This window comes from Puma concolor, chromosome E4 (genome assembly GCF_028749965.1).
Source record: "Puma concolor isolate L17-30 chromosome E4, mPumCon1.1.hap2, whole genome shotgun sequence".
NCBI lineage: Eukaryota > Metazoa > Chordata > Mammalia > Carnivora > Felidae > Puma > Puma concolor.
In genome coordinates, this window is record NC_141683.1 from 1605776 (window position 1) to 1626687 (window position 20912).

Below are 20912 nucleotides of genomic sequence, written 5' to 3' on the forward strand. Positions count from 1 at the left end.
AAAATAAAAGCTGAATTTTATTTGATGCTGAAACTAATAAACTTTTGGGGCGCCTGGATGGCTCAGTTGGTTGAGCGTCCGGCTTAGGTCATGATCTCATGGTTTGTGGGTTCGGGCCCCACGTCGGGCTCTGTGCTGACAGCTCGGAGCCTGGAACCTGCTTCAGATTCTGTGTCTCGCTCTCTCTGCCCCTCCCCTGCTCATGCTCTGTCTCCCTCTGTCTGTCAAGAATAAATAAACATTAGAAAAAGTTTTCTTTAATCTAAAAAAAAAACAAAAAAAAAAACTGCAGCTTGGTTTTGTAATTTGTAAAAAAATTCCAGTACAGTTAACATGCAGTGTTACATTAGTTTCGCACGTATGATACAGTGATTCGAGAATCCTGTACATGCTTCAGTGCTCATCATAAGTGGACTTTTTTTTTTAATGTTTAGTTTTGAGAGAGAGCATGAGTGGAGGAGGGGCAGAGAGAGGGCGACACAGAATCCGAAGCAGGCTCCACACTGTCAGCACAGAGCCTGATGTGGGGCTACTGAGCCACCCAGGCGCCCCCATGATCAGTGAACTCTTAATCCCCTTCCCCCTTTTGTCCCCTTCCCCCCACCCATCTCCCCTCTAGTAACCATCAGTGTGTTCTCTGTAATTAAGAGTCCCGTTTTTTGGTTTGTCTCTGTTTTCTTTGTTTCTTGCGCATTCAAGTGAGATCCTATGGTATTTGTTTTTCTCTGACTGACTTATTTCACTTAGCATTGCACCCCCTATCTAGATCCATCCGTGTTGTGGTGAGTGGCAAGATGTCATGTTTTTGCGGCTGAGTAATATTCCTTTGTATGTGTATATAGCTTCTTTATCCATTCGTCCATCAGCTGCTTCCATAATACGGCTGTCGTAAATACTGCAGTAAAACGTAGGGGTGCGTGTATCTTTTTGAATAGTGTTTTTGTATTCTTTTGGTAAATACTCCATGCTGGAATTAGTGGGTCCTATGATAATTCTGTTTTTTATTTTTTAAGGAAACTCTGTACGGTTGGCCATAGCGGCTGCACCAGTTTGCATCGCCACCAACAGTACATAAGTGTTCCTTTTTCCTCCACATCCTCGACAACACTTGCTGTTTCTTATGTTTGCGGTTTTTGCCCTTCTGACAGATGTGACACATTGTGGTTTTGATTGCATTTCCTTGATGATGAGTGATGTTGAACTTCTTTTCATGTGTCTCTTGGTGATCTGGATGTCTTCTTTGAAGAAATGTCTGTTCACGTCTTCTGCACTCTTAATTGGATTATCATTATTGCTATTATTTCGATGTCAAGTTGTATGAGTTCTTTATATATTTTGGATACTTACCCTTTATTGGGCATGTCGTTTACAAATATTTTCTCCCATTCAGTAGGTTGTCTTTTAGTTGTATTGATTGTTTCCTTTGTTGTGCAGAAGCTTTTTTATTTTGATGAAGACCCAATAGTTTAATTTTGTTTTTGTTGCCCTTGCCTCAGGAGACATATCTAGAAAAATGACAGAGAAATTATTGCCTGTGCTCTCTTCTAGGATTTTTATGGTTTCGGGTCTCACACTTAGGACTTTAATCCATTTTGGTTTACTTTTGGTGTATGGTGTAAGAAAATGTTCCATAAATTCTGATTTAGAATTTTATCCAAACTATTTCTAGTTCTCGCCGGTTAACTTTATAACTAAATGTGTAAGACGGTATACTTATGAAAATTTTTATGAAATAAAGATATCTACAAATTGAAGTAAGGTTCAATATTAATAAAAGCGACTTTGATAATTACCTTTTATTTGCTAAGATCAAGATCAACAAATAGCTGCACAAATGAGTGATTGAGGCCACCGAGGAAGAAATCTGGCATAGTAATAAGAATGTAGCTCTTAAGTCCGACAACCCTGTCTGCATCCAGGATTCTCCGTTTGTCAACACCACCGTGGTTTCCGTGTATCACAACAACTGTGACTTTGCAGCTCCTCCCACAAAGAGGTAAACTCCGCTTCTCACCCTTTGTGTCTGATCTGGCCTATGATGGGCTGCAACAGAATGGGACAGATGGCCGGTTCTGAGCCAGGTTTGAAGAGGTCTTCAGTGTTTGGCTCTCTCTCGGACCTTTGCCACCCGTGACAAGTCAGTTCTGGGATGAGAGACGGTGTGGAGCACAGTTGGTCATCCCAGCTGAGGCCAACCGTGACCAGCCAGCCAACCCCAGAGCATGAGGACCCCCACCGGCGATAGCCACACCTGGTCCAGAACAGGAACCAACCAGCCTGCAGCTGGAGCCTTGTCAACAGTAATAACGGGTCCTTGGCCGAGGCCACTGCGTCCGGGGCGGTCTGTTGGGCAGCAACAGCTGGTACGCTGCTCGAGAAGGGCGCTGTCCCGGTAAGATGACAGAAGCACGCGGTGTCTGTCGCGCTCAGTCTGACGCGTACTCCGTGTGTGTCGGTTTCTGCTGCTGCTGCTGCTTCAATAGGGCCGAGCAGCAGTGTGTTTTGGTAAATGGCTTTATTAAGATTCACAACCCATGACAGTCAGGATCCTTAAAGTGCACAGTTCAGTGGTTTTTGATGTAGTCACACAGTTGTGTCATCGTGACCACGACCTGGTTTTAGAACACCCTTGTCACTCCGTTCTCCCCTCCCCCGGCCCCTGGCAACCACTGATCTCATTCACTGTGTCAGTGGCTGTACCTGTTGTGGACACTTTTTATGCAGTATAATTGGAACGTAGTACACAGCTGGTCTTTTGTAACCGTTTTCCTTTATTTAAAGATTCACCCGTGTTGTAGCATTTATAAGAACTTCGTTTATTGTGATGACTGAATAATATTCCATTGCATGGCTACACCACGCTTGGTTTTTATCCATTTATTGGTTGGTGGACATCTGGATTGTTCCCACATTTCGCCTATGAGGAAAAATGCTGCTGTGAGCGTTTGTGAACAAGTTTTTGTGTGCGCACACGTTTCCACAGGCCCTGGGTGTATGGTGGAATTGCCAGGTCACGTGGTAGCTGCGTGTTCAATCTTTCCAGCAGCTGTCAAGCTGTTTTCCAGAGTAGTTGGTTCCATCTCACAACCCCACCAGTGCTGTAGGAGGATTCTAGTTTTTCTGCATTCTCCCCAACACCGTCTGTTCTTTGGATTTTAAAGCGTATCACATTATGTTTTTGATTCGCATTTTCCTAATGACTTATGGTGTTAAACACCTTTTCAAGTGCTTCTTGGCCATTGTATATCTTCTTGGGGGAAATGCCTGTTGAAATCCTTTGTCTGTTTGAGTTCGGTTGTCTTTGTTGAGTTGTACAGAGTTCTTTGTATATGATGGATACAAGTCCTTTATCAGATATGATTTGCAAATATTTTCTTCCATTCTGGAGTTTGTCTTTTATTTTCTTCATGGTATCCTTTGAAGCAGAAATTCTTACTTTTGATAAAGTCCAAGTATGTATTTTTATTTTTGTCACTAAGTGATACAAGGTCACAAAGATTTATTCCTATGTTTTCTTATTTTTTTTTTAATTTTTTTAATGTTTATTATTTATTTTTGAGACAGAGAGAGAGTGAGCAAGTGCAGGGGAGGGGCTGAGAGAGAGGGAGACACAGAATCCGAAGCAGGCTCCAGGCTCTGAGCTGTCAGCACAGAGCCGTACGTGGGGCTCAGTCTCATGAACTGTGAGATCGTGACCTGAGCCGAAGTCAGACGCTTAACCAACTGAGCCCCCCAGGTGCCCCTCCTCCTGTTTTAAGAGTTTTATTGTATTAGCACTTCCATTTAGGTTTATGATCTATTTGAGTTAATTTATGTGTGTCATGTGAGGTAGGGATCAGATTTAATTTTTTTTTTTTTAAGGAAAAGGAAAAGGAGGGTTTAAAAAATGACTATTAATTGCTGGCTCATGCAAGAAATGAATAGTACTATCATTCTCTGAAAGGTAAAATACTTAGGGAGAACCAGGTTTTGGTTTTTAGTTTTGGCCTTACTGTTTTTTGTTGTTTTTTTTTTTTTTAATGTTTTATTTATTTTTGAGACACAGAGAGACAGAGCATGAGCAGGGGAGGGGCAGAGAGAGAGGGAGACACAGAATGGGAAGCAGGCTCCAGGCTCTGAGCTATCAGCGCAGAGCCCGATGTGGGGCTCGAACTCACGGACCGCGAGATCATGACCTGAGCCGAAGTCGGACGCTCAACCGACTGAGCCACCCAGGCGCCCCATTGGCCTTACTGATTTTTTCCAGCTTATTATCTTTTTTAGTTGAAGTGTGGTTGATGCAATGTTACGTTGGTTTCAGGGGTACAACATCATGATTCAGCAAGTTTGTGCTGTGCTCTCCACAAGGGTAGCTGTCGCCTGTCACCGTAGCCAGTAGTATCACGGACTGTCTTCCCCCCACTGTACGTTTTAGTCCTGTGATGTACTCATTCCATGACTGGAAGCCTGTACCTCTGCTTCCCTTCACTCATTTTGCCCATCCCTTCACCCCACCCCCCAGCAGACATCAGTTCTATTACTTATAGGTTTGTTTCTGCTTTTTGTTTATTCATTTTTGGTTTTGAGATTCCTTATAGAAGTGAAATCATATGATGTTTCAGTCTTTCTCCTTTCACTTAGCATAATACACTTTAGGGTCCATCCGTGTTGCAGATGACAAGATCTCATCCTATTTTGACTGACAGTCCATTACACGTGCACACGCACGCGCACACACACGCTGCACATCTTTACCCGTCGGCCTATTGTCGGACTCTATTGTTGCTTCTGTAGTTGGCTGTTACAAGTAATGCTGCAGGAAACATGGGCAGTGCACGGATCTTGTCGTATTAATGCTTTTGTATTCTTCGGGTAAATACCCAGTTCAATTTAATTATTTTACATGGGATATCCGGTGGTCCCGGCACCATTTGTTGAAAAGACTCTTCTTTCCTCCCACTGAATTGTCTTGGCACCTGTGTTCGGAGTCAGCTGTGCTGTAAGGGATTCTTTCTGAACTCCCACTCTATCCCGTTGACTTACATGTGGGTCAGACACGTGTAGTCTACAGACATATGCTAATAGCACACTGTCTTGCTCACTGTGGCTTTGTGGTAAGTTCTAAAGTCAGGATAACGTGGACCCTCCAAGTTTGTTCCTTTTTTGCAAAGCTATTTGTGCTGTTATGGGTCCATTGCATTTCCATATGAATTTTGAGGTCAGCTTGACAATTTCAATTTATTTTTTTTTTTCAACGTTTATTTATTTTTGGGACAGAGAGAGACAGAGCATGAACGGGGGAGGGGCAGAGAGAGAGGGAGACACAGAATCGGAAACAGGCTCCAGGCTCTGAGCCATCAGCCCAGAGCCTGACGCGGGGCTCGAACTCACGGACCGCGAGATCGTGACCTGGCTGAAGTCGGACGCTTAACCGACTGCGCCACCCAGGCGCCCCCAGCTTGACAATTTCTATAAAAACCGTTGCTGGGATTTTGATAGGAACAATATTTTTAAAGTTTTTGGTCATTTTAAGTAACTGCATTCTCAACGAAACAGTGATGTGATGGAATTTTTTTAAATAGTTAATCTTAAACTATAAAATCTAAAACTGATAGGTCAGGGGCGCCTGAGTGGCTCAGTCAGTTGAGCGTCCGTCCGCCTTCGGCTCAGGTCATGATCTCACGGTCCATGAGTTTGAGCCCCGCGTTGGGCTCTGTGCTGACAGCTCCGAGCCTGGAGCTTTCTGACTTTGGTACAGGCCTTTTCTGACTTCCTTCTCATTATGCATTTGAGCTCTCCCTGTGAGAAGACTTGGAGAGGGGAAGAGGGCTCTAATGCTGGCGGCAGAGTTGCCTCAGAACGTTACATACGGGTGGTGAGGAAGTGTCCCTTCCAGGTGCACCTGGGAGCTGAGATGGCTTAAAGAGTAAAGAAATTCTTTGTCTCTGGGATTTGTTGTCACATTAAAACAGAGAACAGGATTGGAGAGGGGACACTTCCACGTTGGAAGAGCAGAAGTAGACAGTGCATGGGGTCTGGGAATGTCGGCAGTTGAACGATGCTAGGGACGTAGTTCTAGTTCAGTGATAACTTTGAGGACTTTTGTCTTCATTTTTGCTTCTAGAAGGCTTGAGATAATTACCATTTATCTTTGATTTTATCATCAGTCATTTGTTTTGTGTGCATGTGTGTGGTAAAATACACAACATAAAATTCACCATTTTTTAAAGGTATTAAAAAAAATTTAAGTTTATTTATGTATTTTGAGAGGCAACAAGCGCAAGCAGGGGAGGGAGAGAGAGAATCCTAAGCAGGCTCCATGCTGCCAGCACGGAGCCCAACGCAGGCCTCAAACCCACAAACCGGGAGATCATGACCTGAGCCAATATCGAGTCGGATGCTTAACCAACTGAGCCACCCAGGCAACCCCAGATTTACCATCATTTTTCAGTGCACAGTTCTGTGATCTCAAATACACTCACATGTTTGTGGGCCATCACGACCATCTAGCCCCATAATTCTTTACATCTGTACAATCAGTCGGTTTTAATAGGAAATCTGCCCCTTACGTATTTCCAGTCGTAAGCAATGTGTTTAATTTGTGCTCATGCAAAAGACATGAAAAAAAACTGAAAGGAGAAATCAGTACTCAAGTTTTTCACAGTACGAGTGGCTCTGAGCTTTTATCTTGCAACGCCCTGATTTGTGTATAACCTGAAAAGTAGAATGAGCAAATATTCCTCCCTTCTGCATTCATTTGGCCCGTTGATAAAGAGTTTTGCTGCAAACAGGTATTTAAAAAGCTGGAAAATGTGGTTTAGTCCACGTTGTTTGCTTTGAGATCAAACTTTTGAGATTCCCCATCCCCCCTTTTTAAGGCAACTTCTGTTATTCTTACCTAAGTCGTGTGTGTGTGTGTGTGTGTGTGTGTGTGTGTGTGTGTATATACGTGTACATAGCCTTACTTTTAAAAGCAGTGGGAAGGGGCACCTGGGTAGCTCAGTCAGTTAAGCACCTGACTCCTGATTTCAGCAAAGGTCATGATCTCACAGTCATGAGATTGAGCCCCGAGTCAGGCTTAGTGCAGAACCTGCTTGGGATATTTTCTCTCTCTCTCTCTCTCTCTCTCTCTCAATAAATAAACAAACAAACTTAAAAAAAAAAGCAGTGGGGAAACACTGAAGGATTTTAAAGAAGACTTCAGTGGAAAAAATGGATTGGAGAAGTTCATGGCTAGAAGCTGGTAGACCAATTGTTGTAATATGGATACAAGATGACAGTGTCCTGGTATAGAGAGCTGGTCACATTTTCCTGACCAGCATTTCCCGTACTGTCTAAATCATGGTCAGACTAATGGCCCCAATGACCATAGGCACACGTAGGGGAAGAATTGACCTCCGGACCATGTCATCTGCTCCTTTCTCTCCGGGACCCAGCCCCCCTCCAAAGCTGCAACCCACAGCTGTCCCTTATTGGTGGTTGTACCGGGACACATTGGGAAGATTGGGGAGGCAGGTGGCGTGGGCCAGACATTGTTGGAGTCATGTTGGGATCCTAAGTGGTTTTGGAGTAGAGAAAGTCGAGGTTGAGCAGAGGGCTTAGGGCTGGGAATGAGCTGCTGTGGAAGGTTAGAATTGGCATGGGTTGGGGAAGGTGGTGCGAGAGGCGGACAGCTGAGGTAGTTTGGGGGAAGATCGAGGAGAGTTGAGGTTAAGAAAATTGAGCTGGTCAGAGGTGGCACTGGGTGGTGTTGGGTACCGGGTGGTGGTCAGTTGTTAGGGGGCGATGGATGCTGGGTGGTCGTAGTTGCCAAACCCCTCCCAGTTTCCGATTCTCTAGGAGGACTTCAGAGTTGGCACATAGCAGTGCTTACCGCTACGAGCTATGGCGGCGAAAGGATACAGCACTGGATGCGCAAAGGGAAAGGACGCCGGGCAAAGTGGAGGAGACCAGGCGCGGCCTCCCGGAGTCCTTTCCCAGTAGAATCGCACAGGGCACAGTTACCTCCGCAACAAGGTGTGACAACGGCGTGAGATGTTGCCGGCCAGGGACACTGATTAGATTCACAGTGCCTGGAACTTGGGGTCATGTAGCCCTTATTTTCTTAGCATTACTGAAATAACAGACTCCCAGAAGGAAAGCAGGTATCCAGCCTAAACCACGCGGGCTGTTTCTATAAATACTGTAGACATGGTGAGCCACTCTTACCGTTTCTGGGGATGCTGGGGACTCTCCTGCCATCCAGGTTCCTGGACGGCTGCTCAGAGGCCAGCAGGTGAGCAGGCCTCTCTGGGGACAGCAGCCCGGGGCCTGCCCTTTCGCCCCTCTCTGTGGGGTCCTGGCCGGCAGCAGGTGGGCGGGGTGTGGGGCCGGGTGAGGCAGGGTTCAGAACAGACAGGGTGCAGGGAACAGGGGGTGCCTCCCCTCTGCCTGTGGCGTAAACAGAACTTCGTCTTCAGGCCTGGGTGCTTGGTCACAGCCTCACTCCACCAGCATCCAGGACAGTGATACTAGTAATTTGCAACAACAAAATACTAATGTTCGAGGACCAAATGAATTTGGGTTAAAATGAAATATCTTTACCTAGTTTTTCTCAAAGACTTGAAATGTGAAATATGCTAATACGTGTTGTAATTATTCAAGAAATTAAGAGCTGTTCAGCTTTTCTCCGATTTCTCAGCCATAAGAGCATCGGTGCATTTTCTGACTAGTGAGCATTCACCCAAACTCCTTTTGGGAACTGCTGCCGTATCGACCTCTGGTTTTCAGACAGGGCCCAGGAGCCCTGGAACGCCACGGGTAAAAGGGACCCAAGTCAGTAGGGACCGTGCCCGTCTGGTTCGTCACAGTGCATTATGCGCTGCGTGGGTGTGTGGCAGCACATCACATGTTTTTTGAATGACTGAATTAAAGAATGCATTGGCATCTTTATTAAATGGTAGACTTGAAACTCGTCTCTTTCCTGGGAAGCCAGCCCCCCCCCCCCCCCCCCCCCCCCCCGTCAGCTTATTCACAGGGCCGGCCTGACACACAGCAGGTGCTCCGTCTCGGATGGATGATTGGAGCACTGCTGTGGCTTCAAAGATTTTGGCTGGAAGAATGGTGAAAATTATTAGCCAAAAGGAAGCGAAGTGTTACCTGGAGATTCGATTTAATTACGTTATATTAAGAGTTGCATATAAGTATTTTAAACATCTTTCAGCTCCCAAGAGATTAGGGTTATTTTTCTGAGATATTTTCAACATACAATTGAATACAAAAAAACACAAGATACAAAAATAGTAAAACAGAACTCCTGTCCCCATTATCCAGATTAGAAGTGGATCATTCCCATTCTCTGTGCTTTGCACAGTCCTGCCCTTTACCTCCGCCCAGGAGTCAGCATTATTCCCGATGTGCTGATCCTTTCCCCTCCTCTGTCTCCCAGTGTCACCACGTACATGTATATTCCCCAATGAATGAATGAACGACGATAATTGTATCTGTGCTCCCGGTGATGGTGTGTCCCCAGGGCTTCACAGCCTCTGTGACACTCACTCTTGTCCTCCTTTTTCCCAGCATGCTGACTGAATGGCAGCTCTCTGTGCTGGTTTTACTTTACATTTCCCCGACTTGTAATGAGGATGAAAATCTTTCCGTGAGTTTAGTAGCCATTTGTTTTCCTTTGAAAAGTCTTCTGTGTCTTCTGCCCTTTCTGTACATATTCTAGGTACGGATCCATCACCCAGGTGACTCTTCCCTTTCCACTGTGTTTCAGATCGCAGCGGTGATGCTGACCAGGACGTCAAGGCTCGTCTCCGGGGCCCGGCGGGTGAGTCCTGACTGAGCCGCAAGCTCTGTGCAGACTGTCTATGGGTGGGTTTCTCATTTCGAGACGGGTTCGTTGTGTCCAGTACGAAGTCCTCTGGAGAGCTTCGGCCGGCCAGCGCTTCGGTGTCCAAGCTGACGCTCGGAGAGCAGCCACAATTCCTTTCCTCTGCCACGCGCTTCGCTGCAGGCCGCCCTGCCAATCCGCAGGTAACCGGTCTCAGCAGAACGGCGGTGTTCCAGAATTCACCCTGTGGTTGGAGAATTAATATTAAAAAAATACAGATAAATAAGCTTGGTTGCGGTTCTTTATTAACTTTTATTATTGTCTACCTGGATTAATGATTATGAAAAACAAGTTGCTGGGCGCCTGGGTGGCTCATTTGGTTGAGCATCTGACTCTTGATTTCGGTTCAGGTCATGATCTCCCCATTCATGAGATTGAGCCCCATGTCAGGCTCTGTACTGGGTGTGGAGCCTGCTTGAGATTCTCCCTCCCTCCCTCCCTCCATCTCTCTCCCCCCGCTTTCTCTTCCCCCCTCCTCCCCTCTCTCCCTCTCCCACTCCTCTTCCACCTCTCCCCCACTCCCATTCTTTCTCTCAAAATAAATATATTTTTAAAAGGGCCCAAGATGGAGTCACTTATAACAAAAATAAATAAGTTGCTTATTTAGACTTCCAGCATCTGATTGTTGAATAAACCATAAACCATAAATCCATGAATCATATATATTAAAAAGACCATTATGTCACTTTCCTCCATTCTTTCATTTATTGAGCACATATTTTCTCAGTACCTGCCATGGGGCAAGTGCACAGGACTCTAAGGGGACTCATTTCACCATCGATGGTTAATGCCGTGTTGGGCATTTGTCCTGTGCCGGGCACTGTGCTAAGTGCTTTATTTCTTGCGATCTTCATGGCCGGCGCGGGACGGAGAGAATGTTGTTGCTTCACAGATGCAGAAATTGAGGGTTAGAAAGGCTAAGTGAGTTGCTTCAGGTGACACTGTGTGAAGCTGTGGAGCCCAGACCAGATCCCTGGTCCGTCAGCTGCAAAGCCCATGGCCTCAAGCGTGCCGCGCCGCAGGTCATGGCCCGTGCTCTCCGGGAGCTCAGGGCCCAGTGGCGGAGTCACGAATAAACGGAGGCTGCGGGGCGGTGCTGGGACACCCGGGCGGGATCAACGGGGCCCCCAGGGAGCCCCCGGACCCGAGTGCTGACGGGTGCGAGCCAGGCCAGGAGGGCTCCACACTTCCATCCGCCCTTTTAATTACAGCGTAGATGGTCCCAAGGGGAGCCCTTCTTTCCGTAGGACTCCTTTTCCCAGGGGTTCGTGATGAAATGTGTGCAGGTAAAATAACCCATCGTTAGAAAATAAAATGAAAAACACAAAACCAAGGCTCAGAGGGATGGATTGTGGCCTCAGCTAATCACATTAAAGGGTAAAATTTGTTCTTCCTCAGTGGCGGACAAGAAAGACCTGAGGCTAGACTGCAGTGAGAAGTCAGTGAGTAGAATTCTGCGCTTTATGTAGGTTGATTTAAAGTAACCTTGATCAGGGGCGTCTGTGTGGCTCAGTCGGTTGAGCGTCCGACTCTTGATTTCTGCTGGAGTCATGACCCAAGGGCTGTGGGATCGAGCCCCGTGTCAGGCTCCGGGCCGAGCATGGAGCCTGCTTGGGATTCTCTCTCTCTCCATCTGCCCCCCTACCCTGCTCATGCGTGCTCTCTCTCAAAAACCAAATGTTGTTCTGCTCAGAACCGCATGATGTTCATTCTGGAACATGCAGAGATTGTTTTCCCTGCAAACATGACACTGTTTGGGCGGTGCCGTGTATAACATTGTAAGGAGTAAGGAATCCATTTTGCTAGGTTTTAATTTGCTGCAAAAAGCAGTTAACTAAAAAAAAAAAAAAAAAATCATAGGATTCTTGTAGAAATACCACCACCTTGTGGCCCTTGAGTAGCTTTAATTTTCTGTTTGCTCCTCTTAGAGACCTTGTGCTTTGTCTCCGGTTAGAATTGAGAAAACTGAGTAGTACCAATACCAGGGCGTATTATTCAGGTTGCTGTGCTGATGTAGCCGACCCTGAATTCTCATTGGCTTAACACCACACGATGCTGTGTGTGTCGTTACGTGTTTTGTTTGGCTCTTGCCACCGCTGCGTCTCCAAGATGGTTTGCAGGCAAGTGCCGTGTGGGAAGCGGTCGCGTGGGGTGAAGGCGCCATCTCGGCCCGCTGAGTTTAAGGCTGAAACGATCATTTTGTGCCACCTCACAAAAGTGTACTCATTTGGGTTCCCCGACAGCTTTCTAGCTGGTATTTTTGCCTCTAAATTGCCTCTTTGTCTTTTGTAGTCCCAAAGATCTGTCCTCCCAACGAAAATGTTTAACCTGCAGCTAATCAGAAAGCATGGCTGGTGCCCTGCCCATGTCGAATTAAGACTCAAAGCGTCTGCGTGCTGATCACGGCCACCGTGGGGGGGGGGGGGGGGGACTTCAGCCTACCCTTCTAGTCTCTTGCTGCGTAAACTCCATTTTCCAGCCCTACAGTGAATCTTTTCATTCCTACCAAGGCCTGTTACCCTTAAGCTCAGTTTTGGGGAGGGTTCTCCAGTCAGCATTTGCTCAGATCTGTCTCTGGAATATCACCCCCCCAGCCTGACCTCTCCTCAGTTCGGGGGTGTCCGTGAGCCGTGTGCGAAGTTGCCCGCAGAGCGGACTCCTTCATTCCTCATCATACATCCTTAACCAGAGATGGTTCCGGGGCACGGCTGGCGAGAGAACTGCTGCGGAGAGTGGGATAATACCCCTCGCCCAGGAACGCTGCGCTAACCCCGTCAATAACAGAGGCAACGCCAATTACTGGGTGAATGAGAAGGGGGCGGTCCGGGCGTGGCCGTGGACGAGGGCACCCTGCCCCCGGCCGGCCTTGGCCGTGCTGTGCTCCTGAACGGTCTCCAGATTTGTCCGCTTCCGGGTGCGACAGGGCCCTGTCCCCACAACATGAGCCTCAACAGAGTCCGAGTATGAGTAACGGGCTTGGACTTCGAGAATTATGAAAATAAGCGTTCTTTTGACGTAAAACTAAAACGTGTATCACAGTTTCCCTGTTGCGGACGTGGCTCGAAACCTCAGTTTTGTAGCAGGCATTAACTTCACAACATGGAAACGGTTTCTTTTCTAGTTGGACCCTGGACGACTTTTGCACGCGGGGTCCCAGGCCCCCCAAAGCCTTGCCGCTCCCCTGGACAACCAGGCCCCAGATGATAGTCCCAGAGCAGTTTCCCGCACCAGTGAGAAGGACCCGGTGAGTTGCTGGCGCGTATGTGGATTTTCTTCAAGTCTTGCAATTTGTGTCTCTATCGTTCTGTGTATCGGGAAAACCGAAAGCGGGAGAGACCAGGCAGGTCTTCATGCGGTCACTCAAGAGCGCGTTGCGCGGCCCAGAGCGCCTCTTCCCCGTCCCAGGCTCTGGTAACCTAACACTCGGCTGGGCCAGTCCACGCCTGTTCTGGCTTAATCCCTGCCACAGAGGCCTGCTCTGCCCAGGATTTTGCCGGCATAAGGCGGGTACGCAGTACACGTACTGTGTGAATACTTAAGCCGGTAGTTGTCGATCTTGCTGTGCGGTGGGTCGGCAGACGTGGCCTTACGGACAAGTTAGTATTTCAGGCTTATGAGCCAAAATGGTCTCGGTCACAACTGCTTAGGTGTGCCATAGACGAGTGGGTGTGGCTGTGTGCCAGTAAAACTTTATTCACAAAAATGGGTACGCAGCCATAGTTTACCGACCCCGGTATGGAGAGTCCTAAAGAAATCAACTTGCTTGCCCAAGACCACATAGTAGGGCACGTACAGAACCCAGTTTTCCCATTAGTCTGTCTGGTGCTATTTTCCACCTTCCTGAGTGGACTTCCTGGTGTCTGGAGGGAGCACTAACTTGATGCGCTGAGAAGAACACAGTGTGTTTGTACCCAGCAGTACCCAGGGTTGCATTTTCTGGCACAGGCCCCCTCAGGCCGGATGCTGATTTGTCCCCTTCCCCGGCGTTACGGTGGCCTCTCATAAATGCCATTAGTCGTGTGCTCTGTGCTTACATGTGAAGGGAACCAATAGCTTTTCTTCTCCTTTTTTGTACCTGGCCTGCCCCCGGAGTCTCCCCACCTTTTTTTTTTTTTTTTAATTTTTTTTTTTTTTCAGTGTTTATTTATTTTTGGGACAGAGAGAGACAGAGCATGAACGGGGGAGGGGCAGAGAGAGAGGGAGACACAGAATCGGAAACAGGCTCCAGGCTCCGAGCCATCAGCCCAGAGCCTGACGCGGGGCTCGAACTCACGGACCGCGAGATCGTGACCTGGCTGAAGTCGGACGCTTAACCGACTGCGCCACCCAGGCGCCCCCGGAGTCTCCCCACCTTAACACACGCTGCGCACGTGGACGGGGTGGGGTGAACTCATCACCCGAGACACCGTCTCAGTAGGGTGTTTTATGTCTCTAGCATTCACCTACTTTCAAAAGCAGAAAATAAACTGAATAAGTGAATGAAGTCACTGAAGTGTTTTTGAGCTCTCCCTGTAACTGTAGTCCCTTTATCTCCAATTCCTCTGGGGTTTCTATGGAAACAGCGGTATGCAGATGATCTTGTCACGTGACTGGAACATCTCCATACCCAGCACGGAAGAATCCAGATGGCAAGAATTGTCTCTTACCTCCACATGTAGGGTGTACGTTGCTGAGCAACTGGCTTCGTCATTTAGGCCAAGAGCAGCTTTATATACACGCTGTGGATTTGAGGACAACAGCCAGCCAGCACTTTTTGTCTAAGCTAAGAGATGAAAGACAGTGGGGTGCATGGGGGGCTCAGTCGGTTAAGCGTCCACTGGCCCAGGTCATGATCTCACGGTTCGTTGAGTTTGAGCCCCGCGTCGGGCTCCGTGCTGACAGCTCGGAGCCCGGAGCGTGCTTCGGATTCTGTGTCTCCCTCTCTCTCTGCCCCTCCCCTCCTCACACTGTCTCTCTCTCTCAAACACTAAAAACAATTTTAGAGGCTTCCGGGTGGCTCAGTCAGCTAAGTGTCCAACTCTTGATTTCAGCTCAGGGTATGATCTCGCAGTTCATGCGTTCAAGCCCCACATCAGGCCCTGCGCTGACAGCGCGCAGGCCTGTTTGGGATTCTGTCTCCCTCTCTCTACCCCTCCCCTGCTCCCGCTCAGTGTATCTCAAAAATAAATCTCTATTTCAGAAACTGAAAAAGATTTTTTTTTATTCAAAAAAAAGAGTAAGAAATGAAAAGAGCTCGTTCCCAGCCCTGAGAGATGAAGTTTCCCTAGTGTGGTCTAGTGGGCCCTTTCCATTTAAGTGTCACTTTGTCTCTGGCCCCGTTCACACCTGTCTGCGTTTTTGTTCCGCAGGCCAGGCATGGGGAGCAGCATGAAGGTCTCCACTACAACATCCCCCTCCAGGACATGAGGACCCTGTTCCCCCACAGCCTGCCTCCTCGCTTTTCCATGCAGGTGCTCAGGAGGGGAGGGGGAGGGAGCTGCCGGTGGCGGAGGGTGGGATTAAATGGGTAGAAAACTATAAAAGATGGAATTTGAATCTAAAACAGATGAATTCAGCTATTGACTATCTTTTGTGAATAGTGCTGTGACTCTCGTTATTTTAAGTCAGCGTTTATTTGTGGTTAATCATTGGGAGGCAGGCAAAAATGTTCTTAGATAAACCTGTCGCACTGCTTTCGTGTTACCCACCTAACAGATTTCTAGAGACTTCGGCATTCAAATAACTAATAAATTTAAAATCTGTCTTAGCAAAACACAAAAATGACCACCATGCTCTAGAAAACAAAATCATGATGTAGAGCCAAACAGAAGTGATACTTGGAATAGACGCATTATTGTTCTTCATTCTCCTGGGTTTTCAGAAAATGTAGTTTCGTGGTTGTAACTTCAACCCGAAGATGTAATTTTGGGTTGCTTTGCAGACACTGAAAGAATTCATGATTAACTGCAGGCGTGGTTTGTTGGCGTAACTGGTCCTTTGGACTAATCCCGCTGAATTACTTTCAGCCTCAGAAATCGTTCCTTTCTGAAAAAGCAGGCTTGATGGTGCAGGTGATTTTTAGCTCGGGAGCCAGAGGACGGCTTTCCCTCTGTGTGCTTTGTTTCAAGAGAGGAGACGAGACACTAGTAAGGGAGCTCATTCTAGGCCACAAACAGCCTTGGCATCAAAACTCTTAAATGTGGAACTAGGGCACAGCCAGAAGAAGTGGTCTGTAATGGCACTTGAACCGTTTAAAGACCTTTGCCAGGAGGCCTCTAGCTGGAGGGCCGTGCGGGCCCAGCGCTAACTGTCTCCGGTTGCTTCCAGACCAGCGTGACCACCAGTGCTCTGCAGAGAATTACTCCTGCGTTCTTTCCATAATTGCCATTTATGTGAAGGCCAACCCCCTCACCATTGTTTGTGTACTTTAGTTCTGTCATATTGCCTAATATGGCATTTCTGTTTTAATGTCTGTATCGTGTTCTTGAAGGTTTCGCTTTCCGTTAAGTTTGAACTTGCCCGTCAAGTCCTTCTCCGGTCCAATTGCGTGGTTAGGATTTCTTCAGAAAACACCAACGCAATTTTAATCCTTATCTGATACACTTGTGAGTAGTTCTTGTTAGATATTTGTTCTTGTCAGCAGACATTGTTGAATACTTTATGTGCACAGTGGTGTCACGCACACCTGTGCTTCCCAGATTTTTCCACGGAAGTACTCCTGGTGACCAGAGACAAGCAGGGACGGAACTTTCTGTGTCAGTGCTCTGGCATGTCTGTGTGCCGGTGTGTCCAGCATGGGCGGGGCAGCAGCTGGTCACACCTGCTCCGGAGCTGTCACGTATATATTTCCAGAGAAATGTCCAGATGGTTCCAGTAATAAGAATTAGCTAAAAAGAGATTTAAAACAATTAACATTTAGAAGCACCTGGGTGGCTCGGTTTAGCGTCTGACTTCGGCTCAGGTCATGATCTTATAGTTCGTGAATTCAAGCCCCACATCCGGGCTCTGTGCTGACGGCTGGGAGCCTGGAGCCTGGTTCGGATTCTGTGTCTCCCTCTCTCTCTGCCCCTCTACTTGCACGCCCGCTCTTTCGCTCTTAAATAGAAACATTAAAAAAAAAATAAAACGTTCATTAAATACTTACCATGTGTCAGACACTTTGTTAAGGATTTTACATTCTTTTAATACTTTTATTAATCCTAACTGGTATACACAGCTGTGTTACAAGATATCTATAGACGGTTTGTAGATTTCAACTAATGATGTAGTATCTGCTTCATTAATAGAAATAATCAGAAGGTGACTGTTGTGTTACTTGGTGTGGGACAGTGTGTTTCAGATTTAACTAAATTATATGGGTAGATTTTCAAATTCAATACCAGCCATCTCTTCAGTGACTAAATGAAAACTAGGCACTTGGATGCTCTGGCTGCTGCATCAGGCTCAGTGTGTTCCACACCCCATGCCCCCTCCTCTTCTTCATCCATTAGGTGAAAACATTCAGTGAAGCTTGTCTGATGGTAAGGAAGCCAGCCCTGGAGCTTCTGCATTACCTGAAAAACACCAATTTTGCCCACCCTGCTGTGCGGTATGTTCTCTGTATCCTTTCCGGCCTGCCCGAGCTGTCTTGGGCCAACGGGGGGAAAGAGGAAATCAAAAAGTGCTATCTGGGGGGCACCTGGGTGGCTCAGTCGGTTAAGTGTCCAACTTCAGCTCAGATCACGATCTCGCGGTTTGTGAGTTCGAGCCCCGCGTCGGGCTCTGTGCTGACAGCTCGGAGCCTGGAGCCTGCTTCGGATTCTGTGTCTCCCTCTCTCTGCCTCTCCCCTGCTCGTGTTCTCTCTCTCAAAAAGTGCTGTTTGTTGACAGAAGTGTCCTTCCAATGACATTTTCTTTAACCACAGGTGCTTTAGATGGGGAGAAAGGGACAGGAAAAACCCTCAGTCTTTGCCATGTTATTCATTTCTGTGCAAAGCAGGACTGGCTGATCCTGCACGTTCCGGATGGTAAGAACTTCCTTTCCTCACTGTTGAGGTGGTCGGATGGGGCCCGGGGGCCACGGGGGCTCCGAAGAGGCCTCTGCTCCCGATGCAGGCCAGTGTGAGCTGCTCGGTCATGACCTCATGGTGGCCACAAGTGGGGTGCACGGTGAGGTCAGTGTAGCACCAGGAGGTTCAGTGGAAGCTTCCTGGAAACTTCTGAAGTAAGAACGGAGCATTCTGGCCCAGCAGTCCTCACTTTGAAGTAGCGCCCAAGACCGTAAGCTCCCTCCTTCGAGGTCAGCACAGGCTCTGTTGCCTTCAGTGAGCAGTTCTGATTAGCCGGGGGAACTCTGACACGGGCTGTTCATCAGCATTCCAGAGTCGTCAGCATGGGTCTTAGAACTCTCTTCCTTTGCATACACCCCACGTTTTATTTGGTGTTGTGTGAGCACCCGTGTTTTCTAACTACGTTTAAAAACTGCCAGGAAGCTACAGTGACCTTTCATCCACGTGGTGTGCCTCGTGTCCCGACTGTAACCAGAAGGTCTGATCTCACAAGGGCCAGCCCAAAAGTGACCCTTTGAAGCAAGGAGACTTCAAGAAATATGCAGTGGGTTCTTAAACAACACGGTTTAAACTGTGCTGGTCCACTTACACACAGATTTCTTGGAGTAAATAGTGTCTTGTAGATGTACTTTCTCTTATGATTCTCTTAGTCACGTTTTCTTTTCTCCAGCTTGTTTCACTGTGAGAATACAGTTTGTAACACATATGGCATCCAAAATGTTTGTTAATCGACACTGTGTTATCAGGAAGGCTTCTGGTCAGCAGTAGGCAATTAGTAGTTAAGTTTCGGGGGTCAGAAGTCATACACAGATGGTCAACTGTATACGGGAAGCTAAAGCCATTTCCCATAACTTAAAGAGGCAGAGAGGATTTTGAGTTGAATACAGTCAGCTCCTGCCTGCTTTGTTTCCACGTGTGTTTGTTTCCAGCTCATCTCTGGGTGAAGAGCTGCCGGAGTCTTCTGCCCTCCACCTACAACAAGCAGCGTTTGGACCAACCTGCAGAAGCTTCCATCTGGCTGAAGAATTTCAAAACTACAAATGAGCGTTTCTTGAGTCAGGTGACCAGATTCCCAGAAGCTTGATGCTGGACAGTCTTTATTTTATTCTGTTTTATTTTTCAGTGTACTTATTTGAGAGAGAGAATCTAAAGCAGGCTCCAGGCTCTGAGCTGTCAGCACAGCCCTATGTGGGGGTCGAACCCATGAGCCATGAGATTATGGCCTGAGCTGAAGTTGGACATTTACCAACTGAGCCACCCAGGCACCCCTAATTTTTTTTATTGTTTATTTTTGAGAGAGAAAGAGAGACAGAGTGCAAGTAGGAGAGAGGAAAGGAAAGAGGGAGACACAATCCAAAGCAGGCTCCAGGCTCCCAGCACAGAGCCCAAAGTGGGGCTCGAACCCCTGAACCGTGAGATCGTGAGCCAAGCCAAGGTCGGATGCTTAACCGACTGAGCCACCCAGGCGCCCCAGTGCCGGACAGTCTTTCAATAGACTTTATCTTCTTCGTGTCTTGAGCACCAGACTATGGAAAACTAGCATTGTAGCTGGGATCGCTATGCCATTCTGTATTTCTTTCATATGTTTTATTGGCAGCTCACAACCTGAAACTTGCTCGTCCGTGTGAAATAAAGAAGCGCCATGAGGTGTCCCCTTGCAGTCCAGATGGATTCATTGACTTTTCCAAAGCTACAGCCTCAAATTCTCTAAAGCACATTTTCAGCTACATAAGTTTCTCCAGATGAGGTCTTTCTTGAAACCAGAAATGTATTGGTAAAATGGTTCTTTGCTCTAGTGATTCTCGGGTACAATCTCTAGGCCAAGAGTTTTCAACTCTGGTTATAAATCAGAGTCTCTTCGGAGCTTGTTATAAATGTGGATACCAAGGCCTCATCCCAGACCTTTTTGGTCAGAATCCCTTGTGGGTTTTGGTTTTAAGCTTTAGGCAAAAAAGGGCTAGAAAGCATTCCCTTCCATACTGAAGTCTCTTACAGGGCTTAAAATATAGGGACGCCTGGGTGGCTTGGTCGGTTAAGCCTCCAACTCTTGATCTGAGCTCAGGTCTTGATCTCAGGGTCCTGAGTTCAAGCCCTGTGCTGGGCATCGAGCCTACTTTTCAAAAAAAGAAGGAAAGAAAAATAGATTAAACCCGACTGTAAACAACCTTACCCTCCTCCCTTCTCAGATACAGATGGGTTCATCTTTAGGCTAAGTGGCCTTTTTTGGTTTTTGTTTGCTTTTAGATCAAAGTTCAAGAGAAATATGTCTGGAATAAGCGAGAGAGCACGGAGAAAGGCAGCCCTCTGGGAGAGGTGGTGGAACAGGTATGAAACAAGACAGCGGCCAGCCACCCGTCCTCTGTCACAGCAGGGGAGGCCTCTTCTGGGACCGCCAGCCCCACCTCTCTCCCCTGCAGGGCATCATGCGGGTGAAGAACGCCACGGACGCGGTCGGGGTTGTTCTCAGAGAGCTCAAGGGTCAGAGTTCCTTGGGCGGGTTTCGCCTCCTGGTGGCAGTGGATGGAGTCAACGCTCTCTGGGGAAAGACCACACTGAAAAGAGAAGATAAAAGCCTGGTAGGAAGACTGGGTTTCTCTCCTCTGGTTACTCTGACTCCGGCACTGGCACGCGGAGGCCGGGACTTGGCCTTGTAGCCCAGGTGGCACGTCGCCTCGCCTTAGGAGTACTGGAATTAGGAGAGGGGTCCGCCGTCCGTTGAAAAGGGAGAGCGTCTAGAAGGGCACGGCACAGCGGAAGCTGTTTTGTCAGTTTTTTCCTTCTCTTCTGTCTCCTCAGTGGGGCTGAGCGATGGCTTCTGTGTGCAGCGGTCAGACCGTGCTTCCGCAGCCAAGAGCAGAAACATGGAGGGAGGCGGTGGTGTGGGCCCAGGCCGCTCTCTCCCTTGCTGACAGGTTTTAATCAGAAACCTGGCAGGGTGGGGCACATGGCCGCAGGCACCGTGGTCACAGAGCAGTGCAGGATTTTGTAGTCCTTGTCTCGGGCGGGCACCCGCACAGACCAAGGACTGACCT

General features: G+C 47.7%; 1 protein-coding gene and 1 long non-coding RNA gene across 6 annotated transcripts in view; one reads left to right on the plus strand and one right to left on the minus strand.

Annotated features, from left to right (window-relative positions):
- The window catches only part of DAP3 (death associated protein 3), a 34520-nt gene that overhangs the window by 8140 nt on the left and 5468 nt on the right, over positions 1-20912 (plus strand). For 2 of the 5 annotated variants that reach the window (XM_086693041.1, XM_086693039.1), the window contains exons 2-9: positions 9737-9790; positions 12975-13097; positions 15202-15303; positions 17323-17431; positions 17746-17838; positions 18810-18940; positions 20125-20205; positions 20298-20456. In XM_086693041.1, the coding sequence (XP_086549167.1) occupies positions 9749-9790; positions 12975-13097; positions 15202-15303; positions 17323-17431; positions 17746-17838; positions 18810-18940; positions 20125-20205; positions 20298-20456 (840 nt within the window). In that variant the 5' untranslated portion in view covers positions 9737-9748. Of the gene's footprint in view, positions 1-1855; positions 1997-9475; positions 9617-9736; positions 9791-12974; positions 13098-15201; positions 15304-17322; positions 17432-17745; positions 17839-18809; positions 18941-20124; positions 20206-20297; positions 20457-20912 lie in introns of those variants that run through there. The other 3 variants (XM_086693043.1, XM_086693042.1, XM_086693040.1) reach the window with 3 other exon arrangements.
- Positions 9114-17328, minus strand: LOC147572194 (uncharacterized). Its single transcript, XR_015245736.1, has 2 exons — positions 16758-17328; positions 9114-10037 (listed from the first exon to the last, which is right to left on the minus strand). It is a non-coding gene; the product is annotated as an uncharacterized LOC147572194 (long non-coding RNA).